Genomic DNA, 24,395 nt, shown 5'->3' with positions numbered 1-24,395 from the left:
AATTTCACTTTATGGGATATAGAACAACCCCTAATCCCCTTGTAAACAGATCATGAACGTGTAGGATTGCCACCATCATCAAGAATTTTTAGCGATAAATAGAAATAACGAAAATAAAAGAATTATAATTAAACTCTATAAGTACAACCCAAAATATAACGCAAACCAAAAAAGTGTTGGCAAATGGCAATTACCATGCAAATATGTCTCCAAGATTGAGACGTTCCTCTCTCAGACTCTGCTCAAAACCCTCGGGATCCCCTAGGGATATCTCAGCGCGGCACCGATTCGATCCTTTTTAGAGCATCTTCTGCCTTGTTTGTTCCATCACGACAAAGACAAAGATTCAGATCCTATTTGAAGGTTTATGCCAAATTTGGGTTTGCTCGATTATAGTCATGAATTTTCCTGAGTGATTTTCAATTTTTCAGGTTACTGGTTTTACAACTTTTCTCGGTTATGACATTAGGTTTGCTCAATTTTTATCTCAACTAAATAATATGCAAGATGCTCGATTTTTGTTGACGAATTTGTTTGTGTTTTGGGTTTAATATTTTTGTTTAAATCTTTTTTTTTTAATTTTAAATAATAATTATTAAAAATTTGAAATAGTTTTTTTTGTTGTTGTTAATTTATAGATTTCAAAGAAAACCAAAATTAGGTCGTTTTTTAAGGTAGTAATGGTGCGACTCTAAAGGACACTAATGAGATGGCTAAATTAAATAATGTTAACATTTACTGAATTGAGTAAAATTAAAAGTTAGAGAATTAAAATGAATGAAAGTAAAGTAGGAGAGTGCAAATTGTAATTTAACACACACACACACACACACACACACACACACACACACATATATATATATATATATTAAAAGTCAAAATTTAGAAAAAATCCAATTAGTATTTAATTTGAAGTCCAATTTTACACCACATGTCCAATTAAACTTTTTTAATTTTTGTATCAAATGAGTTATTAGTTGCAAAAATCTAAGGGACTTTACCACAATAACTCCATAATGTTTATTTATTTATTTTAGGGAATAGCTCCAGAATTTTTTTTTTGGGATGAAATAGCTCCATAATGTTGATCTCTAAAGGTTTTTTTTTTTTTTTTTTTCATTTGTTAACATTAGCCTCTTTTAAGATTAATATCTTTTGAATGATATTCCATTTGTGTATTAATGCACAAATATCAAACAAGGGGCACATAATCACATATGAATTTTAGGTGCAACCCAATATTATTGACACATATTCAATCATATATATATATATATATATATATATATATATATATATATTATATCAAAGTTTTTGTTTGAGAATATATTATATCAAAGTTAAAGTACAACAAAAATCCAAATTTGTTTCTAATTGTTGTATAATTTTACACCATACTTTAAAATTTTATTTCATTAATTAACTTTGGTGTCAAGGGACCATTCAGAATACTTAGCATGAAGGTCAAGGTGATCACATTACTCACCTAAGTAAGTCCACCTCATTATCAGAACTGTTGAATGTTTCTGTGGGGGAGATAGGTCCAAGAGTACATATTTATGTACATATTGGGCCGGAGGCCCAATCCAAGGATGTTAAGCAGTCCGAGGATGGGTAAATATCTTACCAAGGATTCGAGTAAGTATATAGAGAAGTAAAGTCTGATGATGATCATCCGAGAAGGTGGTCCGAGGAGGAATATTTCCTCGGCTCAGCTAAGCAGAGGTTGGAATGTATTGTCTGCCGTCTATAGGCAACGTCCCATGGGACTCTGTTGATAAGGATATGCACCACAAGAGTATAGGACAAAAGAAAACCATGACATATCTAAAATGAAAGCTACTACCACCGCATTGAATGCTCTACAGCTAACTCTCTGGCCACATTAACGAAGAAGTGATGCTTGAGTAGCATGGTTTAGCCTTACAGCTGTTTCCAAAGGCTTCAGGAAGGTGTTGATGGGACAAGTATTCAGACGAACAAGTTGATCCATACGTGGAGGTTAGAGACAGGAGGACGAATAGTATAAAAGGCAGAGGAAACCCCTATAATAGGGGGATCAAAGAGGAAGTAGTAAAAACATTGTAGACCAAAAAAAAAAAATTTGTAATCTATCTTTAAGGGAGATATACACAAGAACTAGCCTCCTTAGATTGAGTCTGAGGACAATTTTCCTTACACAAAACTGTTTCATCTTTACTTTTTGGTCATCTTGCCCCATTGCAATTGATAGACAAACTCACTAGAACCTAGATTTCAAACTCACTCTCTACAAATTCATTGTATTCGGCTCTTTGGGCCTATTCCTTTCCTGTTTTGGGCTTAGGTGCAAATTGTGACCCTACAGTTTCAATGCGAAAATACGGGTTACAACCTAATATATATTTAAGGGTCATGTTAACGGTTGTTCTTAGGGCAATTGTTAATAAACTAGAATATAAAAGTTTTGACACCACTTTTATGAGAAATATAAAAAGTTCTCAACAAAATTAATTTCTTTGTCATTTTCTCATAAAATAATTCTAATATTTCCTTATATTTAAAGTCAAAACTTAGAGAAAATTCAATTGGAATCTGTAATTGGAATTCAATTTTGTATCATGTGTCCTAAATTATCATATCTTAATTTTGGGGCCAAATGACGAACGACATCATAAATATCCATCAAAATGAGTTATTGGATACAAGATCCAAAGAGTCTATAATTAATGAACCATAAAAAAATGTGTTTCAAAAAAAAAATATATATAAAAGTATTGACAACTTACATTTTCTACAAAATAATATCCTTACAAGATTTTTTAAAAGTTAAGATAATATAAGAATGACAATCAATAATATTTAAATGATATATGTAGGAATTTAATATATATCTTATTGTACATTGTAAATGTATTCATGAACATGAGATTTTTTTTTCTTCAAAATAACACTAATTTTCAAACAATTTCTTTAGTTAGCATTATTTTCAAATGATTTAAGAAACTAACATCTCGTGTCTCTCAGACTTGAGTTCACTGTAGCAACTTAAGTCTCAAAGAATTGATTTCCATGAGGTGGCGTGGAATTTGAGTATTAGAGACTCGAGTTCCTGCTTTATACCAAAAAAAAAAAAAAAAAGCAGAGAGAAACAAAACCTTTGACTAAGGAAGAAGAAAACCTCTGCACAAATCCTTCACTTGGAGCCTTTGCCACCTAGGTTTAGTCCGAGCCGAGCGGTTTGGGATAGGGAGATTTGGGTCCGTGGGTTCAGTGTGAGCTTGGAGTCGTGGGTTTCGCCGCCTGAGTTCATGGGTCTCACCGCCTAAGTTCGTAGGTTTTGTTGCTTGGGTTCGTGGGTTTGTTGCTTGTGTTTGCTGCTTGGATTTGTGGGTTTGTTGCTTCATGTTTCTGTTTTTGACCTCTCTAGGTGTTCGTGGTTTCTATTTTGATCTGTTGCTTCATGTGGTTTCTACTTTGATCTCTTGTTTTTGTTTTTGTCATTTCTTTGATTGTTTGTAAAAACTCGTGGATTTTTTTTTTCCCCAAAGGGAGAAGAGGAAGAGACCAGAAGAAGAAGAAGACTCACGTTTTTTGATTTCTTGGTTTTCTTTTGTGGAATTTGAGTATTTAAGACTCGAGTTCCATGTGAATTTTCATAGAAATCGACCCTTTAATGCTCGAGTTGCTACAGTGAACTCGAGTCTAAAAGACTCGAGATGTTAGTTTCCTATATAATTTGGAAACGATGTTAACTAACGAAATTGTTTGAAAATGAGTGTTATTTTGTAGAAAAAAAAAAGAATTTGTTTGGGGAGAACAAGAATTTTATGAAAATGAGAAGGGGCCATCTCCGTCTCTTTGGTTCTCAGAAACAGAAACAGAAAACAGAAAAAAAGAGAAGGAGACGTTACTGCTCCACTACTTAAGGAGTGAGAAGCATAGAGTTACATTTGGAAAAAGCCTAATGGGTGCTCTAAATTTCAAAGAACGAAGTCAAAAGTATGAATAAAAAAAGAAATGCCAAAGCCAAACAAAACAAAACAATTTTTTTTTTTACCAGAGTTACCAACTCAGACTGAACTTTGGTTGAATTCTTGTTGCTTTCTTTTGATAGTTTTTTTCATATAGAGCTTTGTCTTATTTGGAATGCAACTCTTTTAGAGAGAGAGAGAGAGAAGAAGAAGAAGAAGAAGAAGAAGAAGAAGAAGAAGAAGAAGAAGAATTTTTGAAATTTCATCTGTAATCTTCATCCATTCTTGCAAAAATTAACATTTTGATTCGCTTTATGCTATGCTTTTGTATTAAAAAGTGTTTTTCTAACAAAGATTATCCCAATTTGTAATTTGAATTCTTTCAGTTGTACTTTCGTGCTTCCTCTTCCTCAGCTGTGAAAACAGAGAGCATTAGAGTTTTTGGACTGACGATAGAGAAAGTTTTGTTTAGCTTTTCAGTTTATGCATCTGGGAAATTCAATTTGTGGGTTTCTTTCTTGTTCAACAAGTTTTGTGTGAAATTTTGTAATTGAAAATATGTGATGTGAGTGAAGGTTTGATAATGGGTGTTTTGTTTGCTTAGTTTCATTATTATTATATTTTTATGATTTGTGTGTGTTTTAAAGTTTTTGAGTTTGATGGAAATGATTGTGATATTCTTTGTTTTGCTTGATGTTATATGCATAGAACCATCTATTACATGTGTACACAGAAGCTTATTCCCAACAGCTCTACGATAGGTACCGGGAAACATTTGAAGAGTACATAACTTCAACGGTGAGGAATATTATATTACATGTTTTCTTGCGAATTTTGTTTGAAGTAGCTTGAAGAATGGGCTGCCGTAGCATAAAATATGAAATGTGTGTGACAAAACTGCTTGCTGTAAAATATCATGCTGTGCAGATTCCTCTCCCTCCTGTGGATGAGAAGAACAAATTAATTGAAGATTTTGTTTTGGACAGACGGTATGCCATTGATGCCTTGATTGTGCGCATCATGAAGAGCCGTAAAGTTTTAGGCCACCAGCAGCTGGTCATGGAGTGTGTTGAGCAGTTGGGTCGCATGTTCAAGGTTTTTATGTCCCCTTTTATCTTCATATAAGATTTATGTCCTGTTTCTTTCAGTCAGCTGTAACTCACTGTTGTTGCTTGAAATGTGATTTTGCAGCCTGATTTAAAGGCAATAAAGAAGCGAATTGAAGATCTGATCACACGAGATTATTTGGAAAGGGACAAGGATAAGCCTAATTTGTTGAGGTACTTGGCATGAGGTGGCCTAGTTGAATATCGCCAAATGAATTTGTGACTATTACTGCTGCAAATAACAAAGAAAATAGGCCAAGTTCGTGGTGGAAAGACAATGGGCAAAGGCATGTATATAAATGCCACCATGTGAGTGCCTCTTTTGGTGATTGCTGATTGCTTATTAGCAGTAAGCGGAGAATGCTTGTACATTTTTTCTTGGAAGCCAAGTAATGGACACTGCTGTAGATTGAGCACCCATGTACTATAATTAAACACTATAACTCTATAAGCACAACCCAAAATATAACACAAATATAATTCCAAGACTAAGACATTCCTCTCTTAGTCCGTATTCAAAAGCCTCTGGGTCTCCATCACAAGCTTAAAATCCTGCAAGAAATTGATGTCTCTAGCCAAAACCCTTGGGATTACTCAGCGTTGCATCAAGTTGATCTCTTCCAGAGCATCTTCTACCTTGCTAAGCTCCATCACAACGACGACAAAGATGAAGATTCGAGTTCAATATGAAAGTTAATGCCATATTTGGGGTTGCTCGATTATGGTTATGGGTTAGTGATTTTCAATTTTTTAGGCTATTGGTTTTCACAATTTTCATGGGTTATGATACTAGGTTTGCTCGATTTTGACCTCAAAAATATTTGTTGATGAATTTGTTTATTTTTTTGTGTTTTGGGTTTAATCTTTTTGTTTAAATATTTTTTTAATTTTAAATAATAATTATTAATTATTAAAAAATTTAAATAGTATTTTATTAAAAAAAATTAAATTTTTAATGGATTTTACATTTTTACTAATGGTATACATATACTTTAGTAAACTATTTTAGGAAATTTTTTTATTAAAAAATGTAAAAATAACTAACTTTTTGATAGTTTTTACACTTTTTCATAAAAATTTTTCATAAAAATTTTTCTAAAATAAATGATTAAACCAAACCCCTTTTTTTAATTTATAAAATTCAAAGAAAACCAAACCTATGTCAATTTTTAAAGGCCGGCGCAATTGTAATAGACACTAAGGGGAGGACTGAAATATATAATGTTAAAATTTATAGGACAGTTGAAGAAATAAATTGAATTTTAGGCAAACTTAAATATCCAAATCATAATTTTGCAAATAATAATAATAATAATAATAATAAGCAAAATGAAATGGATACAACAGAATGGCTCCTCCAGGCTTCAACAGGTTGTAATTTGTAAGGGATAATTACAAATTTCAAAGAACGACTTTTAAATAAGTCAAAAGTCTTTGCCATTTTATAGTCTCATGTGGACTTATGGTCTGTTTGGAGTAAGAGGGAGAAAGGAGAGTAGAGTTGACCTAAAATTAGTCTATTTTTATTTAATTTTATACTGTAACGACCCAAGGAAAAACACTAGCTACATCTACGCTATACCTCAAAAGAACTAGTCACAATTGAGACTCCTTGCAGTTGTTAATAAAACACAGTTCAACCTAGTAAATACCTTATGTGAGACTCATCACACACCCACATACATCACATAATCAATCAAATTGGGGCATCAGAATCTCCCTCACTTAAATCCCTAACATCCTTGTTAGGGCCCATTTTGTAGAGTAGTGTCGCCGAGCCCACATGGGGTTACAAATCCGGCTCCGATACTATACGTAACGACCCAAAGAAAAATACTAGCCATATCTGCGTTATACCTCAAAAAGACTAATCACAATTGAGGCTCTTTGCAATTGTTAATAAAGCCCAATTCAACCTAGTAAATACCCGATGTGGGACTCATCACACACCCACACATATCACACAATCAATCAAATTGGGGTATCATAATGATGTCACACCCCACCCCCGTGTGCATGATATTGTCCTCTTTGGGCGACCCGAAGGCTCTTTTAGTCCCTAAAGGTTTTAGTCTTCCTTAGGTTGCATTGGGAAAAAGGCCTCATACACAACAAGGGAGGGCATTCCTTATAAGCCATCCCCATGTGCTTCCCTAGGTAATGTGAGATTCCATAAAATACAAGACCCCCCTTTTGGGTCACTACAATCCACCCCCCTTAGGGGCATACGTGTCCTCGCGTGTAGGGCCCACACTTTTAGCTAGGGCATGGCTCTGATACAATTTGTCACACCCCGCCCTCGTGTGCATGATATTGTCCTCTTTGAGCGGCCCGAAGGCTCTCTTAGTCCCTTAAGGTTTTGATATTCCCCAAGTTGCGCTGGGAAAAAGACCTTATACACAACAATGGAGGGCATTCCTTATAAGCATATCCCCATTTGCTTTCTTAGGCAATGTGGGATTCCATGAAATGCAAAACCCCCCTTTTGGGTCACTACATATACTCTACTACCCTTCACTTCCCCTCCCTCTCTCCTCAATCCAAACAAGCCCTTAGAGTTAGTTTTTAGGGATTCAATCAGGTGATGCAATTACTATGAATGGTTGAGATTGATAGTTGCAAAAAGTAACTTTCAATTTCAATCATTGATTCAAAAAAGTTAAGAAAAAAGTTAAAAGAAGTAAAAAGTTAAAGTTAAAGAAGTAAAAAGTTAAAGTTAAAAAATGTGAAAAGTGAAAAAAAAAAAATCGTGGGTTACACTCAGTGCAATACCCACCGGATCCTAATCCAGCTTTTAGATCAGATTTTAATGGTCTGTACCTTAACAGCGTTGTCTTGAAGGCTTTGTCTCTATTTAGTTTCTTATTTAAGTACTCTCTAAAAAAAAAAAGTTTCATATTTAAGTATCCTTTTAAGAACTTAAAGAATTCAAAAGTCTTTGTCACTAATCCTTATGGTACTGTATGGTATGGGTGTTTCAGAACTGTTTTTTGTTGTTTAAATGCCCATACACGTGGGCCTCACACTAAGTTTTGCGTTTGGTAAGGTGTGTTGTTGAAATGGTGTTTGAGTTATGTTACCGTTTGGTTGAAATACATTGGGCCTACCTGAAGTGACTACACCTCAACTCTCTTCTCTCCCACGCCATCTGTTCTTTATGAGTCTCTACCCTTTCATCCTTCCCAAAGCTCACTTCTCCTCTCCCTCTTGCACAACGGTAGTCCCATCACCACCGAGTAGCTCCCTTCATTAACCGTTCATTAATCCCACCCACCCACCCGAGTCCCTCTTTACTCATCCCAATAGCCACCTAAGAGCTATCATAAATCCTAAATCAAAGTTATGAAACCCTAAATTCACCAAAATTAATCCCAAATTCATATAGCCTGATTCATCTCCCCAACCACCGTATTTACTCAAACAGTCCAGCCACGCCTTAATCACTGGCGCATCTACCATTACCACGGTATATTATGAAGTATGCAGACACAACATCTTTCTCCTTAGTCATTCCACTATATTCATCCTCCTTCAACATAGTTCCTTCACCTACGGTAAGTGTTTAATTTTGCTATTCAATTCAATGTTGAATTTAATCGTTGCATTTGTACTTAGTTGCTGTTGAACAATCCTTCACCCATGGTGTTCATATTTCTTCACAATTGTTGTTTACTTTTGCTCTTGATTTTGGACACAATTTTCCTCCATGTCCATCTAACTAAAGCTAAGTATGGTTTGGAAAATGGCATTTTCGAAAATCATTTACAAAGGCCTAAAGTGTATATTTGATTTCATATAAATCATTTATAATTGTGAATTTTGTTTTGTTTCCCCATGCTAAATGTAACTTATCTTCATTGCAATCTCTTTTGTATATACTTGTAATAATGTTTGAGTTAATTGGTAAATGTGTTGCTCTAGCTGTATTTGAACTTAATACATAATGCTACAACAGATTTGGTAGAGTTTTCTGTGCAAATGACCATTTTCCTATTCTGCGGTTTCTGGTATTGGTGAGGATTAGGTTCAAGTCTGAGAAATCATAAAAGTAATTTAGAAAATAAGAAACCTTGAATTTACTAGGAGATTATGTACACTCTGTGCTGCCTACTATCCATGTTAGTGGATATTTTTGGCTTAAATGTGTATATTTTGTTAGATGGTTGCATCAACCGATGCTGAGGATTGGAAGTTATGGCCTCCTCCCATTGAGAAGAACTTCATAGATGTTTTGGTTGAAGAAGAAGCCAAAAGGAACATGCCTAGTGGCCAATTTAAAAAAGGGCTTTGGACAGTTGCCCGAAACGAGTTCAATCAATGAGCTGGAAAAGCCTATCGTAAAGATCAATTACGCCAGAAATATCAAAGGTTAAAGCAAAGACATTGAGTTTTTTCCCAGCTAATTGGTCGAACCAAAATGGGATGGGATTCTGTCACTAACACAGTCACAGGTAGTGACGCAGCTTGGGCATAAGCAGTGGCAATGAGTGTTATAGGTTTGCTTTAAAATTTCCATGCCGTTGATTCATAGTATTCATATAAATAAATACCACATATGAATAATCCCATATATACCACATCTTGATAGGCCAACCCTAAGTGCAAAGAGTTTCGTAAAAAGGGGCTAGATCACTATAACCTACTAGGACAGCTCTTCAACACAGGCACTGCAACTGGATTTCTACAAATTTCCTCTGCCCAACCAAACCCTAATAGTGATGAAGAGTGAGAATTGGATGCTGCTTTCCTAACGCATGGAGTACACGTCAATGTCGAACCTGATAGTGGAGACGATGTGGAGGAGCTACCCACCCCAATTGCAGGGCAAGGTAGCAAGCATGTTGGAAAGCAGCCATCTCACTCAAAGACATCGGCAGGGAAGAAGAGGAAAGGAGGCCCCATTGAATATTTGACCGATACTATCATAGAGTTCATGGACATGTTAAGGAAAATGTGTAGCAACAATAAATACCATGTTATATATAAATGTCCATTCATAACTTAGTTTATGCTTGTTTGTTAATTGTTTATCTCTCCCCCCACAACTCTTTCTGAAATGAAATGTGTATCTTTAATGTTACTCATTAATGTTGCTCATCATTGCCTTTTAATTGTCAATCTTAAAAACTATCAGATGGATGGTCCATCACTCCATTTTCAAATGCAAACCTTTATTGCTTTTTTGTTTGTTTGTTTGTTGTTTGTTGTTGTTGTTGTTGTTTTTTTTTTTTTTTTTTGCATTAGTCTGTACTTATATAATTTATTTGCATTTCCGAGTAATTGAACCAGCGTCATAAGATGCTTATTATGCTTTTATTGTAAGGCTTGGGACACATGTTAGATTTATAACAGTAAAATGGGTTTTAGAAATCAATCTGTATTCATATGCTACCGGAATTAATTTCATACTTTATGGAATTTAAAATAACCCTAGTATCTCCATGTAAACAGATCATGAGTGTGTATATTGATTGAAATTACATGTTCACGTTTCATTTTTGACATATACTTGTCATCATCCCGATGTCTTTTTAAACCATGAAAATGTGGGATTGCCACCTTCATCAAGAATTTTGTTGCTACAAACATAAATAACAAAAAAAGAAAAAGAAAAATGTATTATAACTAAACACTATAAGCACAATCCAGAATATAACATAAACTTACCGAAAAAAGTGTTTGCAAATACAATTCAAATATATTTCCAAGATTAAGGCGTTCCTCTCAGTCCGTACTCAAGGTCTCAAGGTTTCTATCATAGCCTTAAAATCCTGTGAGAAATTGATGCCTTTGGCTTAAGTCCTAGGGATTACTCAGTGCTACACCGATTTTATATTTTCTAGAGCGTCTGGCTGAAGACTTAGGTCCAATTTGAAGGTTTATGTCAGATTTGGGTTTGCTCAATTATGGTTATGGGTTTTCACAATTTTCTAAGTTATGATGCTAGGTTTGCTTGATTTTTTTACCTCAATTACAAGACACTTGATTTTTGTTAATCTTCAAGATATGCGTTATATTCTAGCTTAATCTAAGTGTATATGTGTATGAAACTCTCTCCTACAGACTTGAATCCTGGCTCTTGTCCCCCACACCCCACAAACACTTATACTTGTGAAGTGACCATCACACCAAATGTGTGCGGTGGTTAAATGTTTCATTTGGTTTAATGTTTCAAGACTTTTTTTAATTAAAAAATAAATATTCTCCGTATCCTTTGTTCAATGTTTCAAGACTTTACATGCACACAAAATTCTTTACATTTTAATTCATCATTTTTACCTCTTGTACTTTTACCCCTCTATATCCTGACCATAGCCCTTCATGTCATCTTATGTCAAATACATACAAACCAAAAATGATATCATTTACCTTTAATTTTTCGACGACACCTTCCTAGCTCAAACATTGTTGTTATATCTAATCTTAACTCGTATGAGTTGGCTACAAATAAGGAATGGGGGGTTTGCATTTTATATTGAGTGACAACGACAATTACAATTTTAATGTTAAGGTCGGACATTGTAGATTTGTAGGTTTTATAAATAATGTAATTGAGTGTAGGCATTTGAGATGTGTATTTTGTTTTAGAATTAAGAAGAAAAAGAAAAACACATTCTATATCAACTTTTAGTCTATAATATTCCTTTAAAGTTGTTTTTTTTAATTACTTCAATTGAATAATTATAATGGATATGTGTGTGCAATTTATAATTATTGCTTTTTATGATGAACACATTACTAATAAAATTCTATAACATTTATACTATGATACATATATAACATTCTTTAAAACCATTTTACATAAAATATTACAACATTATTCTTCAAAACCATTTTATATAAAATATTACAATATTAACTTACTATTTTATAAAATTCAAAGGCAATGTTGCTTTCAAAGGCACTAATGACGTCACTATCATTTTAGAATATTTTTCCCTTCCCTTGTTTGGAAGTTTTAATGGAGGGAATGGAAAGTTCATTCCCTTATTTGGGAGTTTAAGTGGGAGGGAATGAAATGGGTAGAAGGGAACACTCATTCCTCTCTATTCCCTTAAAATTTCAAATTTTCATTCTCCTGAAATTGAGATGAATGGGAGGAAATGAAATTAAATTTAATGATTTTTTTACTAAAACTCTCAATATACCCCTATATATTCAACATTTTATTTTAAAATAGAAATCTAATAGTAATATTGTCATAAAATGATTCAATTTTATTCTCTTCATATTACTCTCAATCAAGCTTTAAATACATTTCATTCCATTCCTTTCCATTCTAAAATTATTCTTATTTTTTTCATTCCTTGCTTAATGAAATAAAGTTATTATTAGAGGAATGAATTGATTAAAACTAAAAGTTATAAGATTGAATTAAATAAAATTAAGTTAGATAACTCAATTGAATATTAAGCAAACTTAAAGCGTGCAAATTGTAAATTTTGCAGAAAAAAAAGAAAGAAAGAAGCAAAATGAAAAATTGGGATCATACAACAGCTCCTCCAAGATTCGGCAAGTTGTAATTTGCAAGGGATAATTGTTAATTACCACAGATTAACTAGTTGTGGTTTAGCCGTTAATAAGAATTTTATTTAAATGAGAAGGAACCCTCTCCTTCTCATTCGTTGTCAAAAACAGAGAGAGAGAGAGAGAGAGAGAGAAGAGGAGACCATTACTGCTCCAGAGTGCTTAAAGTAGTGAGAAGCAGAGTTACATTTGGAAAAGCCAAATGGGTGCTCTAAATAATTGCGTACTAGTACTACTACTACTCGTACATATAGAGGATCAATAAGAAAGCAACACACAGTAGTCAATGTACACTTTCTTTTTTCCTAGGGTTTGCTATTTCCACCACTCAATTCAAATAACGACTTCCAGGTCAAAGTCTAGGAGAATCAAACAAACAAAACTAAACTAGACCTTTTTTTTTTTTTTTTTTTTGTTGCTAAAATGTAAAACTTACGCATTAAGTTTCATCAGAACTTACTCCTAAAGTTTCATGAAAACTTGGACTGAACTTTGGTTAAATTCTTGTGCTTTTTCCTTGTTGCTTTTCTTTTGATGGGTTTCTCATATACAGCTTTTGTGTTCTTTGGATTACAACTCTTTTAGAGAGAGCGAGAGAGAGAGAGAGAGAAGAATAAGAAGAAGAATGTTTGAAATTTCATCTGTAATCTTCATCCATTCTTGCAAAATAACATTTTGATTCGCTTTATGCTATGCTTTTGCATTGAAAGGTGTTTCTCTAACAAAGTTATACCAATTTGTAATTTGAGCTCTTTCAATTGTACTTTCACTCTTCCTCTTCCTCAGCTGAGAAAACAGATCATTGGGATTGTTGGATTGAAAATAGAGGCAATTTTGTTTAGCTTTCAGTTTAAGCATCTGGGAAATTCAATTTGGGGGTTTTCTTTGCTGTTCAACAAGTTTTGTGTGAAATTTTTTTTTTTTGGTTTGCAGGTTTTGTTTATTCTGGGGGTTAAGGAATTAAAGCTATAGCAGTATGATGATGCCTGAGCGAGAGACCATACCCTTCAAACAAGGATGGGAGCTTATTCAGAAGGGGATCACAAAGCTGAAGAACATTCTAGAAGGGTTGCCAGAGCCGCCATTCAGCAGCGAGGAGTACATGATGCTCTACACGTATTGATTTCTATGCCATTTTGCTTTAAATGCTTTGTGTTTATGAATTGTGTGTGTTTTGAAGATTTTGAGTTTGATGGAAATGATTGTGATATTTTTTTTTTTTTTTGCTTGCTTGATGTTATATGCATAGAACCATTTATAACATGACTACACAGAAGCCTCCTCATGATTATTCCCAACTGCTCTACAATAAGTACCGGGAAACATTTGAAGAGTACATAACTTCAACGGTGAGGAATTTGACATGTATTCTTGTTCATTTTGTTTGAAGTAGCTTGAATAAGTTGGCATAGCATGAAATATGAAATGTGTGATAAAACTGCTTGCTGTAGAGTATCATATCAAAAATAAATGTTTAATTGTGATATAACTTGCATATTGCTTGTCAAACGACTTGATTTTTGCACAAGTCAAATGTGTTGCATATTCATGTATGAATGGTGTGTTTGCTTAAGTGGTCAAGTAACATATCAGGTAGTAATAACCAGAGTAAGTAGTTAATATAATATTATTAATTAGGGTGTTATCATGGTATATCAAGGTGTCAAAAAGAACTTCCTTAGGGTGTTAGCATTCAACTCTCAAAAACCTAAAATCCATATGTGCCATATGAGCAAATGGTTCGACTAGACACGGGTTTGATATGATCGTGCATGTTGTTGGTGCCCCCACATAAGAGCAAGGAAGACTCCTATGTTGTCCTACCCATTGTTGAGTGAAGATTTTAAGTGATGAGTTAACACAACTATGTTTGTGTGTTGTAGCTCTCATAGTAGTGCAAGAAAGATTCCCTTTTTTCTATTGGTAATTTCACTCATGCACCCAATGATTTTTGAATCCATGACCTCACACTCCACTTTTTTCTCTTTGGGGGGGAGGATATGCCGTTTGAGATAGAACTCATTGGCTGCGAAAAGATTCCCATGTTAGTTGTATCGATGATTGAGTAAAGGCACACTAATGGCAAGCATTGGATTGTTGCGACACATGACACCTAAATTATTATGAAAAAGAATTCCATTTGAAGGGGATGCTAGCCAGAGTGTTGCTTGATGTGGCGTTGTAGAAGGCTTACATGTTAAGGATAGATTTGTTAGAATACATATGATATTGATACTATTATCAGAGTAAATATTATCACCTTGTCACTACCAACAGATCAAGCCATCAAAAAGAGACTTCTTAAGGTGTTATATTCACCCTCACAGATACAAGAACCCTACATTTGGCCTCTCTATCAAGACAATTGAGCATCCTTCCCATCTCTGAAGTGGCTGCTATATTTCTTTGAGTTACCTCGTTCTCAGACTGGAGAACAATTTTGTTAATTTTCAATAGGTTTCACATTTACTTGTCGATCATTTGATGGCCTCTGCTGCATGTTGATTAGATTTTAAGTTCATGCTTTGTTGCCCTTTTTTCATGCAAAAATGAGATTAAGGAAACAGCAAAAGGTAATAATATTACGAGCGTAGTTGTCAGAATAAATTTTTAAAAAAAAGGAAAATACACATCCACTGTAATTTAATATTGTTACTGCTTGTTATACCATTCTCAGAAGCTTTTTGCCTTTCTTAAAAGATGAAGAAAGCATTCTTATTCTTTTCTTTGGAAAAGAAGTATTAACGGCTATTGTTTGTTTGGTTCTGAGATTAGTATCATCATATCAGCACTTTAGTCTTTAGACTTTTGTTATCTATGAGGAGTGAGGAAAACTGTCTGGAAAGTAATTACCAAGATAAGGACATTTGTTTGATCAGTACCTCACTTCTAGCTAAAGCAATGTCATGGATCTTAGCTCTAATTTATTCTGTGTGTGCATGTGTGTTTATATATATATAAATATATATATGTGTATGTGTGTGTGTGTGTGTAATTATAATTCTCTTGCCAATGAGCTATAGCTCAATTGGCACTTCCTTCTCCCCTAATAATGGGATGGAGGGTGAGTTCGTGGGTTCAAAACCCACTGGATGCATAAATTACCAATAAAAAAAATGTATTTATAGTTCTCTTGCAATAATTTTCTAACTGTTTCTTCTTCTGTACAGGTATTGCCATCTTTAAAAGAGAAGCATGATGAATTTATGTTGAGAGAGCTTGTAAAAAGGTGGGCAAACCACAAAGTTATGGTGAGATGGCTTTCTCGTTTCTTCCATTATCTTGATCGATATTTTATTGCTCGGAGGTCACTTCCGCCCCTTAATGAAGTTGGACTTACTTGCTTCCGTGATCTGGTATGTCATGACCGAACTCCCTTGTGATGGTTCCATCTTGATTCATGTTGTGTAGGCCATTCTTATTTTTACTGCCTCTTGATAATGAATTACTTCACATTCTAAACTAAGACTTTACAGTCTTGCATCCAATTTTATGTTCATTTTCCTTCATATGAAATATAAATCGTGATACAGAGTTACCAGATTTGCTAGATAGCTGTGCTTTTCATGCATCCTAGTTTTTTTGTTTTGGTTCTTAGCACGCTGCCTGTGTGCTTTGGATTTTTCATTGTTTTTGGAATGAAGTATTATTTACCTATCAAAAAAAATTTTAATTCTGATTTCAGGTCTACCAGGAGTTCAATGGAAAAGTTAGGGATATTGTAATTTCTCTGGTATGTTTGTACTTCTGCCTGTTTTCTATACTGCACTTGCATAGCTCTGAAATAAGTCTACTGAAAACAATTCTTTTCAATCAGATCGATAAAGAACGTGAAGGAGAGCAGATTGATCGAGCTTTATTGAGGAATGTTTTAGATATATTTGTTGCAATTGGAATGGGGCAAATGGATCAGTATGAAAATGATTTTGAAGCAGCGATGCTTAAAGATACTGTTGCTTACTATTCTCAGAAAGCTTCCAGCTGGATTCTAGAAGATTCTTGTTCAGATTATATGCTGAAAGTAAACTTTATATGCCATTGTTATTTGGTAAAAAGTAATTTCTTATAGATATAGAATGATTCCTAACGTGTGTTCGGAATTCCAGGCTGAGAAGTGCTTAAGACTAGAGAAAGATGGGGTTTCTCTTTATTTGCATTCTAGTAGTGAAGCAAAGCTACTGGAGGTTTGTACTTTTTATATATAAAAAAAGAAATCTTGCTTTTCTGGTGTAGTACTCCTGTGAATGATGTTTTATTAGGTTGATGAAAGAGTAATATTTTTAGTGATGCTCTTTGATTCTTGCAATTCCTTTCAATGGTTTGTTACTAAATCTTTAAATTTGGCTGTTACTTTGTTATTATGACTCGTTTTTTCTTCCTTGTAGAAAGTTCAACATGAGTTTTTGTCCGTATATGCGACTCAACTTCTTGAAAAAGATGACTCTCAATGCCATGCATTGGTTAGAGAAGACAAGGTACTTGGTGATTATATTATTTTGAAATAGTTTTGCTGAGATTATTTGAAAATTGGGCAATTATTGCTGCTTTCTTATCACTCTATTTATTTATGTTTGTGTTTAATGATGTCTAAGGTGGAAGATTTGTCAAGAATGTCCGGGCTTCTTTTTTATTTGTCAAAAAATAAAGAAAGGTTCAGGCTTCTTTTTAAAATACCTCAAGGCATAGAACCTGTTTCCAGCATATTTAAGCAGGTTAGTAGCCTCTAGCTTATGCTTTAACCATTTCTCTTCAATTTAAAAGGCATCTTATGCATGGCACATCTTCCTTATCTCTCATTAAAGCTGTTTTTTCCACTCTTCTGTAATGCAGCATGTCACTACTGCAGTAACAGCCTTGGTCAAACAAGCAGAAGATGCAGCAAGCAACAAGAAGGTCTGTGCCTTGATTTCTTTTTCCTCCATATTTATTGTTTCAATGCTTTTCCAAGAAGGTCTTTTTGGTCGTTTAATTCCACAGTAGGAATTGAAAAGGCAAATACTTTCTTTTCATACCCTTGAGGTGGCATCCATACTTCTTCACATAAGTGTTTTATTGTTCTTATATTCATGGAGCCATTCTAAAATCTTGGTGACAACATGCAACACTTTGAATTATTTCAGGCATGTTACATTTTCCTGTACAAAATGTAAGATTAGATACATTTGGTTTACTTGGCATTTGTGTTGTGTGTGTGGATATTTGTCATTTAGGTGGCGCTTGATTGTTTGGCCCTTTTATTGCCCTATTGCTCGGTAAACTATTAGAATGTCTGAAGTATCCAATGGGATCTCTGGCAGAAATTTCTGTAGCCTGAGGCCATAAGCTACATTCTAATTTGTTCCTTGTTTTGAAGATTGGTTTTGAGGGTGAGTTCTAGTTGGCCAATTTGAAAAAGTTTCAGAGATGTGATAGAAATATATGGAAATACAAAACAAAACTTATAACAGTATAAAAATAAGCATGGAAAGATCACTTGTTACAACAAAGTGGAATACTGGAATCAAAAGAGTGAGGCATGAAGACACAGAAAATGTTATATAAAAAAATAATTACATGCAAACAGATTAATTTTAATTTATAGTCATTATAAGTTCATTATGAATACAGCCGTTATAAGAATGAGTCCATAAAGTGTATGGTCACCATAGCCTACATGGGTGAATTGGCTTAGGTGTATGATCTTTCAAAATTAAAATTATTTCTAGGTTCTGAATTACTCATTTTTAATGACCCGATGCTAATCATTTAAGAAAATGTAACGAATAAATAACAACCCAATTGGATTGATAAATGCAAAGATGCTTTGACCAATTATTACTGAATTTTTCAACCTGCATTTTTTTTTTTTTTTGAGAATAAGTGAGAAAATCCTTCAAGTTTTTTAATCCAACAGAAAATCACACTGTGTAAGTTCACTTGAAATCTAAAAGGTGAGTTCTTCCCATAAAAAAAAAGGGTGAGTTCCAATAGGCTTACAATTTGAGCCACATCTTAAATACCTTCACATTACATATCATCTTATGATTAGTGATAAATAATATTAGCATTAGTGACTTAGTATAGTCTGATGCAAGGAAAATGATCAGAACGTTAAGATCAGTGACTTATTCCAGACCATTGCGTACTAGTATCTTTTTCTTTTTATTTTTTTAATTGATCTTTTTATATGTGCCAGTATTTGAACAGTTCATTTTTCTTGTAGTGCTCACTATTGTTTTTTCTTATCTTATTTTCACATGCGGAGAAGAAGGATGTGGTTGATTTGCGGGAACAGGTAATTGTATGAAGATTGCACTTGTAGAATTTGTCTGGACTGTTTAATATTGGAAACTGTTACAGATTGTGTGCTCTTCAGGTTTTTGTCGGAAAAGTGATTGAGCTGCATGACAAATACCTAGCATATGTGAATGATTATCACACTTTTAATAAGGTTTGTGTTAAAAAATGCCCTCAGGGTTTTCATGATCACACAAATATGTTCCTCTACATCTAAATATCCAGTGTTCATTTTAGGCATTCAAGGAGGCTTTTGAGGTCTTCTGCAACAAGGGTGTTGCTGGAAGCTCAAGTGCAGAACTACTTGCCACTTTTTGTGATAACGTTCTTAAGAAATGTGGAACTGAGAAACTGAGTGATGAAGACATTGAAGAAACACTTGAAAAGGTCTCCTCCACTCCTGATGAGTTATTCTATTTAGCTTTTAACAGACATCTTAGAACTTAATAATTTCTAATCAACCTGCAGGTAGTAAATTTGCTTGCTTATATCAGCGATAAAGACCTGTTTGCTGAATTCTATAGGTAAATAGTCCTTTTTTCAAATATTGGTAGTCTTCAATCATTTCTTTTGAACATTGAAACCACATTGATTATTGCTTTATGTTTGCTTTAAAAACACGAAGTTGTAGATGATTCATTTATGTTGCATAATTTCTTGCAGGAAGAAGCTTGCTCGACGGCTTCTTTTTGACATGAGTGCTAATGATGACCATGAGAGGAGTATTTTGATGAAGCTTAAGCATCAATGTGGTGGTCAGTTCACCTCAAAGATGGAGGGAATGGTCAGTTAACTTTTAATCTTTAAAGGACTAAAATTTTAACAGTTAATGAACTACATTTCTTATAATGATGGATCCCAATATTTCATCACAATTCAATATCCAAAATAGTACTCTAGTGGAGACTTTTTCCATTTAATTTTTTCTTTTTTTTTTCTTCTAGATTACGGACTTAACATTGGCTAGGGAAAACCAGACCAGCTTTGAGGAGTATCTTGGTAATAATTCACATGCAAATCCAGGGATTGACTTGACTGTTACTGTTCTGACTACTGGCTTTTGGCCAAGTTACAAGTCTTTTGACCTCCACCTTCCACCAGAGTTGGTAATTTGGAATTCTTTTGTTGATATGATATAAATTTGCAACGTTAATTATTTTGTGGAAGTCACTAACATCCTTCTCTTCTATTGCTATTGCTTTAGGTCAAGTGTGTCAAAGTTTTCCAGGAGTTCTATCAAACAAAAACAAAGCACAGAAAACTTACGTGGATATACTCTTTGGGTACTTGTAATATCAGTGGGAAATTTGAACCCAAAACTACGGAACTGATTGTGACCACTTATCAGGTGATTTGTTCACAAAGTTTTATTTCTATTCTGTGAGTGCTTTTGTGTGGTTATGAGTGCCACTTCCAAATGGATTTATTTCTTGCTAATTAGAGGGTTAATTCATCTTCTTGTGTGACAGGCTTCGGCCCTGTTGCTTTTCAATTCCTCAGATAGATTGAGTTACTCAGACATCATGACAGAATTAAACTTGACTGATGATTACGTTGTTAGAATTCTCCACTCCTTGTCATGTGCGAAGTACCAGATTCTGACCAAGGTGCCTAACACGAAAACAATATCTCCTACCGATTACTTTGAGTTCAACTCAAAGTTTACCGACAAAAGGAGGAGGATCAAGGTACTGAGTTACCTTCTGAATGTCTTGTCCCAGTTTACCTTTTCAATTTACTAATTTTTGCATGGGATGTTTAGTCTATTGCTTGGTTTGATGTGCAGATTCCTCTCCCTCCTGTGGATGAGAAGAAGAAAGTAATTGAAGATGTTGTTTTGGACAGACGGTATAACATTGATGCCTCGATTGTGCGCATCATGAAGAGCCGTAAAGTTTTAGACCACCAGCAGCTGGTCATGGAGTGTGTTGAGCAGTTGGGTCGCATGTTCAAGGTTTTTATGTCACTATCTTCATTTATGATTTATGACCTGTTTCTTTCCATCAGCTGTAACTCACTGTTGTTGCTTGAAATGTGATTTTGCAGCCCGATTTAAAGGCAATAAAGAAGCGAATTGAAGATCTGATCACACGAGATTATTTGGAAAGAGACAAGAAAAAGCCTAATTTGTTGAGGTACTTGGCATGAGGTGGCCTAGTTGAATATCGCCAAATGAATTTGTGACTATTACTGCTGCAAATAACAAAGAAAATAGGCTAAGTTCGTGGTGGAAAGAAAATGGGCAAAGGCATGTACATAAATGCCACCATGTGAGTGCCTCTTTTGGTGATTGCTTAGTAGCAATACGCGGAGAACGCTTGTACATTTTTCCTTGGAAGCCAAGTAATGGAAAATTACTGTAGATTGAGCACCCATGTTAGAGAAATTGTAATCGATTCCATAAAGTGGTACAGTGCACTAGTTGGATCCCGTGCTGTATTTTTGCATTGTAATTTATTATAACTAGTCGTAGACTCGCGTGATGCACAAAAAAATTTGATGTCATTTTTTTTTTTTTTGCCAAGTAAAGAATGATAACAGTAGTTGAAAATTATAAGTAATAGTCCCAAATTCATCACAAAATAATGTGATTACATTGTAATATATATATATATATATATATATATATATATAAAATATTTTATGCAAGTAAAGAAGTCCAAATATTGATTTTTTGTATAAATATATTTTTTTTGGCAAGAAAACACGTTGCATTTTATATTCAATTATTATATATGACAATATTTGTAATATGTTATAATATAGTAAGATATGCATCAAAATTGAAGACAATTAAAAAATGGAAAATGTATAATTTTTATCAGAACATAAAAATGAATCTTGAAGGTTTCATATGAAAGCTAATAATATTTTGCATTTTTTGGGAAGTTAATGAGAAATTTATTCAAACTTTGTTTCCACTTTATCACAAAAGAACTATTAAACAAAGTTATAACAATTTATATTTTCATAATCACTAAACTCATATATGAGAATCAGCTAATACAAAAAAATTTCTCCCCAAAACATATATTGATTTCTATTTTTCCTTTCCATACAATTTGAAAAATGTGAAAACTAAGGAAGCTAAATGTGTAGTTGACCTTAGTCAATCAATAAATAACATAAAAGGGGTAGGGGAAAGCAAATGTATTCACGATATAATTGTTTATACATGTCCATATTTGTTTTTGTATATATTAATACTCTTCATTTTTATAAATTTCATGTAGTAGCTGCATCTTGTTTGATATCTCCCAGATCTTCAGCTTTAGGCCAACTCACAGCAAATAAACCAATAATCATGAAAAAGAATCTAATAAGACGAAGTCAAACACAATTTCTAAATTTTCTAAATTTTTACAATTAGAAGATCAAGATTATAGAGAAATCGAAATATGAGAGAGAGAGAGAGAGAGATACCTTTGATAGTAGATATCAAAAACAAACATGTAGTGATAATTAAAAAAAAATCATCACAAATACTATGCTTATTGGTTTTAAGAGAAATTAAAAGAGAACAAATTTAAATACAAAAGTTATGTTAGGGAAGGGAAAAATGTATATACAATACATAAGTGTTCAGGGAGGTGAAGGTTAGAGAAGAGGAAGAGACTTTGTATGTTTTGGTAATTGAAAAATGTTATGAAAATTTTGAGACTTTCCTTCATAAATGAGAATTTTATGGTTTTTTTTTTTTTTCCAATTAGATAGAAGAAATATATAGGTGGGAAACAAATTTTTTTCCCCTAATTATAATAGAAGGGAAATTGTATGTAGAAATTAATTTTTTAAATCTTGCCTTTTAGGTTACTCCCCCCTCCCCTCCCAAAAAAAATGACTTTTTAGTTACTAAAAGAAAATGCCTCTTAGGAATAATTTAAGAGGAAAATTATACCCACTTCAGGGGAAAAAATTGGTTGCGTATCTAAAAGAGCTAATAGTGAATATTTAAGTACATGTTATTTAAGAATTATTATAATAGTGGAATTTGGAGTACGCATTTAAGAATTGTTTTCTTAAGTGCAAAAAAAAAAATTCCTAGTTGATTTCCTGTTTTATTTTTCTAAATATTATTTCTATCATATTTATGCATGATTAAGGAGTATGATGGATTGAAGCACAACATATCATAGCCAAATTAAACTCAAAATAAGATATAAGAAATAAGTTTAAGTTTTTTTGCCTCTCAAGAATTAGATAAGTTTAATTAAGCTAACTAAGGTAATATGATTTAATTTGTGTTAGACTGTACAAAATCATTCTATTTGTTTATATATATTGGTTAGCGTGATTGAATTAAGTTGCAGGATTTCTTAAGAATGAGATCACATCAAGGTATATGCTTCAATTGAGAGAATTTTTAAATTCCAAAGTAATGAACATTAGTATTACCATGGGAAACATAAATCAATACTGCATGCATGTCCACAGTCATAAAATGGATGCAATAGTTAAACATTGTAAGCATCCAAAAGTTATTTCCTTAAAAATTTTAAATTGTAAGATTTTTTTTTTTTTTGAGAAGATAAATGGTAAAAATTAGAGATTAGATATTTTTTATTTTAAAAAAATTTTAGTATGTTTGACTTACAATAATGTAATTTACATCATAATTTGTCAAAAAATATGTGAAAATAACCATGTGGGGTGCAGAAATTCATTGAGGAGATCATGCCACGTGTCATAGCATAAGCCGAGGAGGCTGCTATAGCTCCAAAGAGATCACGTCCTCGGACGGTAAGGCCGCTTCAGTGGCACGATATCAGAGGAAGTCACACTAAGGGAAAGGAACTTCAGGGATGGAGGCTGCCACCACATTTAATGCCCCCACCAAACCTCTTGACCACATTTATGTGGAGAATACCTCTGAACGGTACTGCCTTGGTTGCCACGACTCAAAAGGGGCTGGGGAAGGTGTTTGATGGGACAGGCACTCAAGTAGTGGCCTGGACGATTAACAAATGTAGGGTCAAGATCATTTAGGGGAAGCTATATAATGTAAGGGACCATCAAGGGAGAAGGGGGGTGCAAAGAAAAACACTGTAGTAGTAAGGACTGTAATAAGACCTGAGTTTAAAAGAAATATAGGTCAAGATCATTCTCCTCGAACGTTGCCGAGGAGGATTCCTCTTGTTCAAAAGCTCGTTCTCCTTACTTTCCTGCTATCTTTCATTCACTGTGTGTACTTGGATCCCTTGAAGCCTAGCTTTTATGCCTAGCTTTTAAGCCCACGCTTTACAAATTCATTGTATTGAGCTCTTTGGGTTTTAATCCATTCACCTTTTGGGCTTGAGAACCAAAACCCGTTCTTACAATTGGTGCCATCTGTGAGGAAGCTTAAGCTTTGGTGGGATCAACATCCAATCATGGTAGGTTCAAGGCCTAACCCGGAAGAGTCTGTAGGTTCCCCGCATCACAACCACTTCCTCAACCTCGAGTGTAGGAGAGATCATGAGGTCAGTATACATACTACCCAAACCAGCAGGAGTCAGTCTCGAGGTGGAAGTCACATCTCTCGCGAGGAAAACAC

At 33.9% G+C, this 24,395-nt stretch overlaps 1 protein-coding gene across 10 annotated transcripts; it reads left to right on the top strand.

Annotated features, from left to right (window-relative positions):
* The first annotated feature begins 12,710 nt into the window (after positions 1-12,710).
* Positions 12,711-21,423, top strand: LOC142624307 (cullin-1-like). Of its 10 annotated transcripts, none has more exons than XM_075797841.1 (20): positions 12,711-12,874; positions 13,520-13,702; positions 13,836-13,935; positions 15,757-15,942; positions 16,272-16,319; positions 16,404-16,607; positions 16,693-16,770; positions 16,972-17,061; positions 17,179-17,298; positions 17,417-17,479; positions 18,834-18,860; positions 18,942-19,016; positions 19,100-19,249; positions 19,331-19,386; positions 19,526-19,646; positions 19,807-19,968; positions 20,067-20,210; positions 20,332-20,550; positions 20,649-20,816; positions 20,909-21,423. In XM_075797841.1, exons 2-20 carry the CDS (start codon positions 13,563-13,565, stop codon positions 21,008-21,010), a joined length of 2,253 nt encoding a protein of 750 aa, XP_075653956.1. In that variant the 5' UTR covers positions 12,711-12,874; positions 13,520-13,562; the 3' UTR covers positions 21,011-21,423. The 10 variants fall into 10 exon arrangements, with proteins under 10 accessions (XP_075653956.1, XP_075653962.1, XP_075653955.1 ...); XM_075797840.1 differs by lacking the exon at positions 12,711-12,874 and adding an exon at positions 12,986-13,229; XM_075797838.1 differs by lacking the exon at positions 12,711-12,874 and adding an exon at positions 12,993-13,296.
* The last annotated feature ends 2,972 nt before the right edge of the window (positions 21,424-24,395 follow it).

The sequence above is a fragment of the Castanea sativa genome, chromosome 2 (assembly GCF_040712315.1).
Source record: "Castanea sativa cultivar Marrone di Chiusa Pesio chromosome 2, ASM4071231v1".
Lineage (NCBI taxonomy): Eukaryota > Viridiplantae > Streptophyta > Magnoliopsida > Fagales > Fagaceae > Castanea > Castanea sativa.
The sequence above is the reverse complement of the archived record's forward strand: the minus strand, read 5'-3'. Positions and strand labels throughout refer to the sequence as shown.

Bases quoted from the DNA above. Each gene is read 5' to 3' on its own strand.
- LOC142624307 (XM_075797841.1), top strand. From the start codon at position 13,563: ATGATGATGCCTGAGCGAGAGACCATACCCTTCAAACAAGGATGGGAG. The intron at 19,250-19,330 runs GTCTCCTCCACT...ATCAACCTGCAG, and splicing joins TTGAAGAAACACTTGAAAAG to GTAGTAAATTTGCTTGCTTA. The intron at 20,211-20,331 runs GTGATTTGTTCA...CTTGTGTGACAG, and splicing joins TGATTGTGACCACTTATCAG to GCTTCGGCCCTGTTGCTTTT.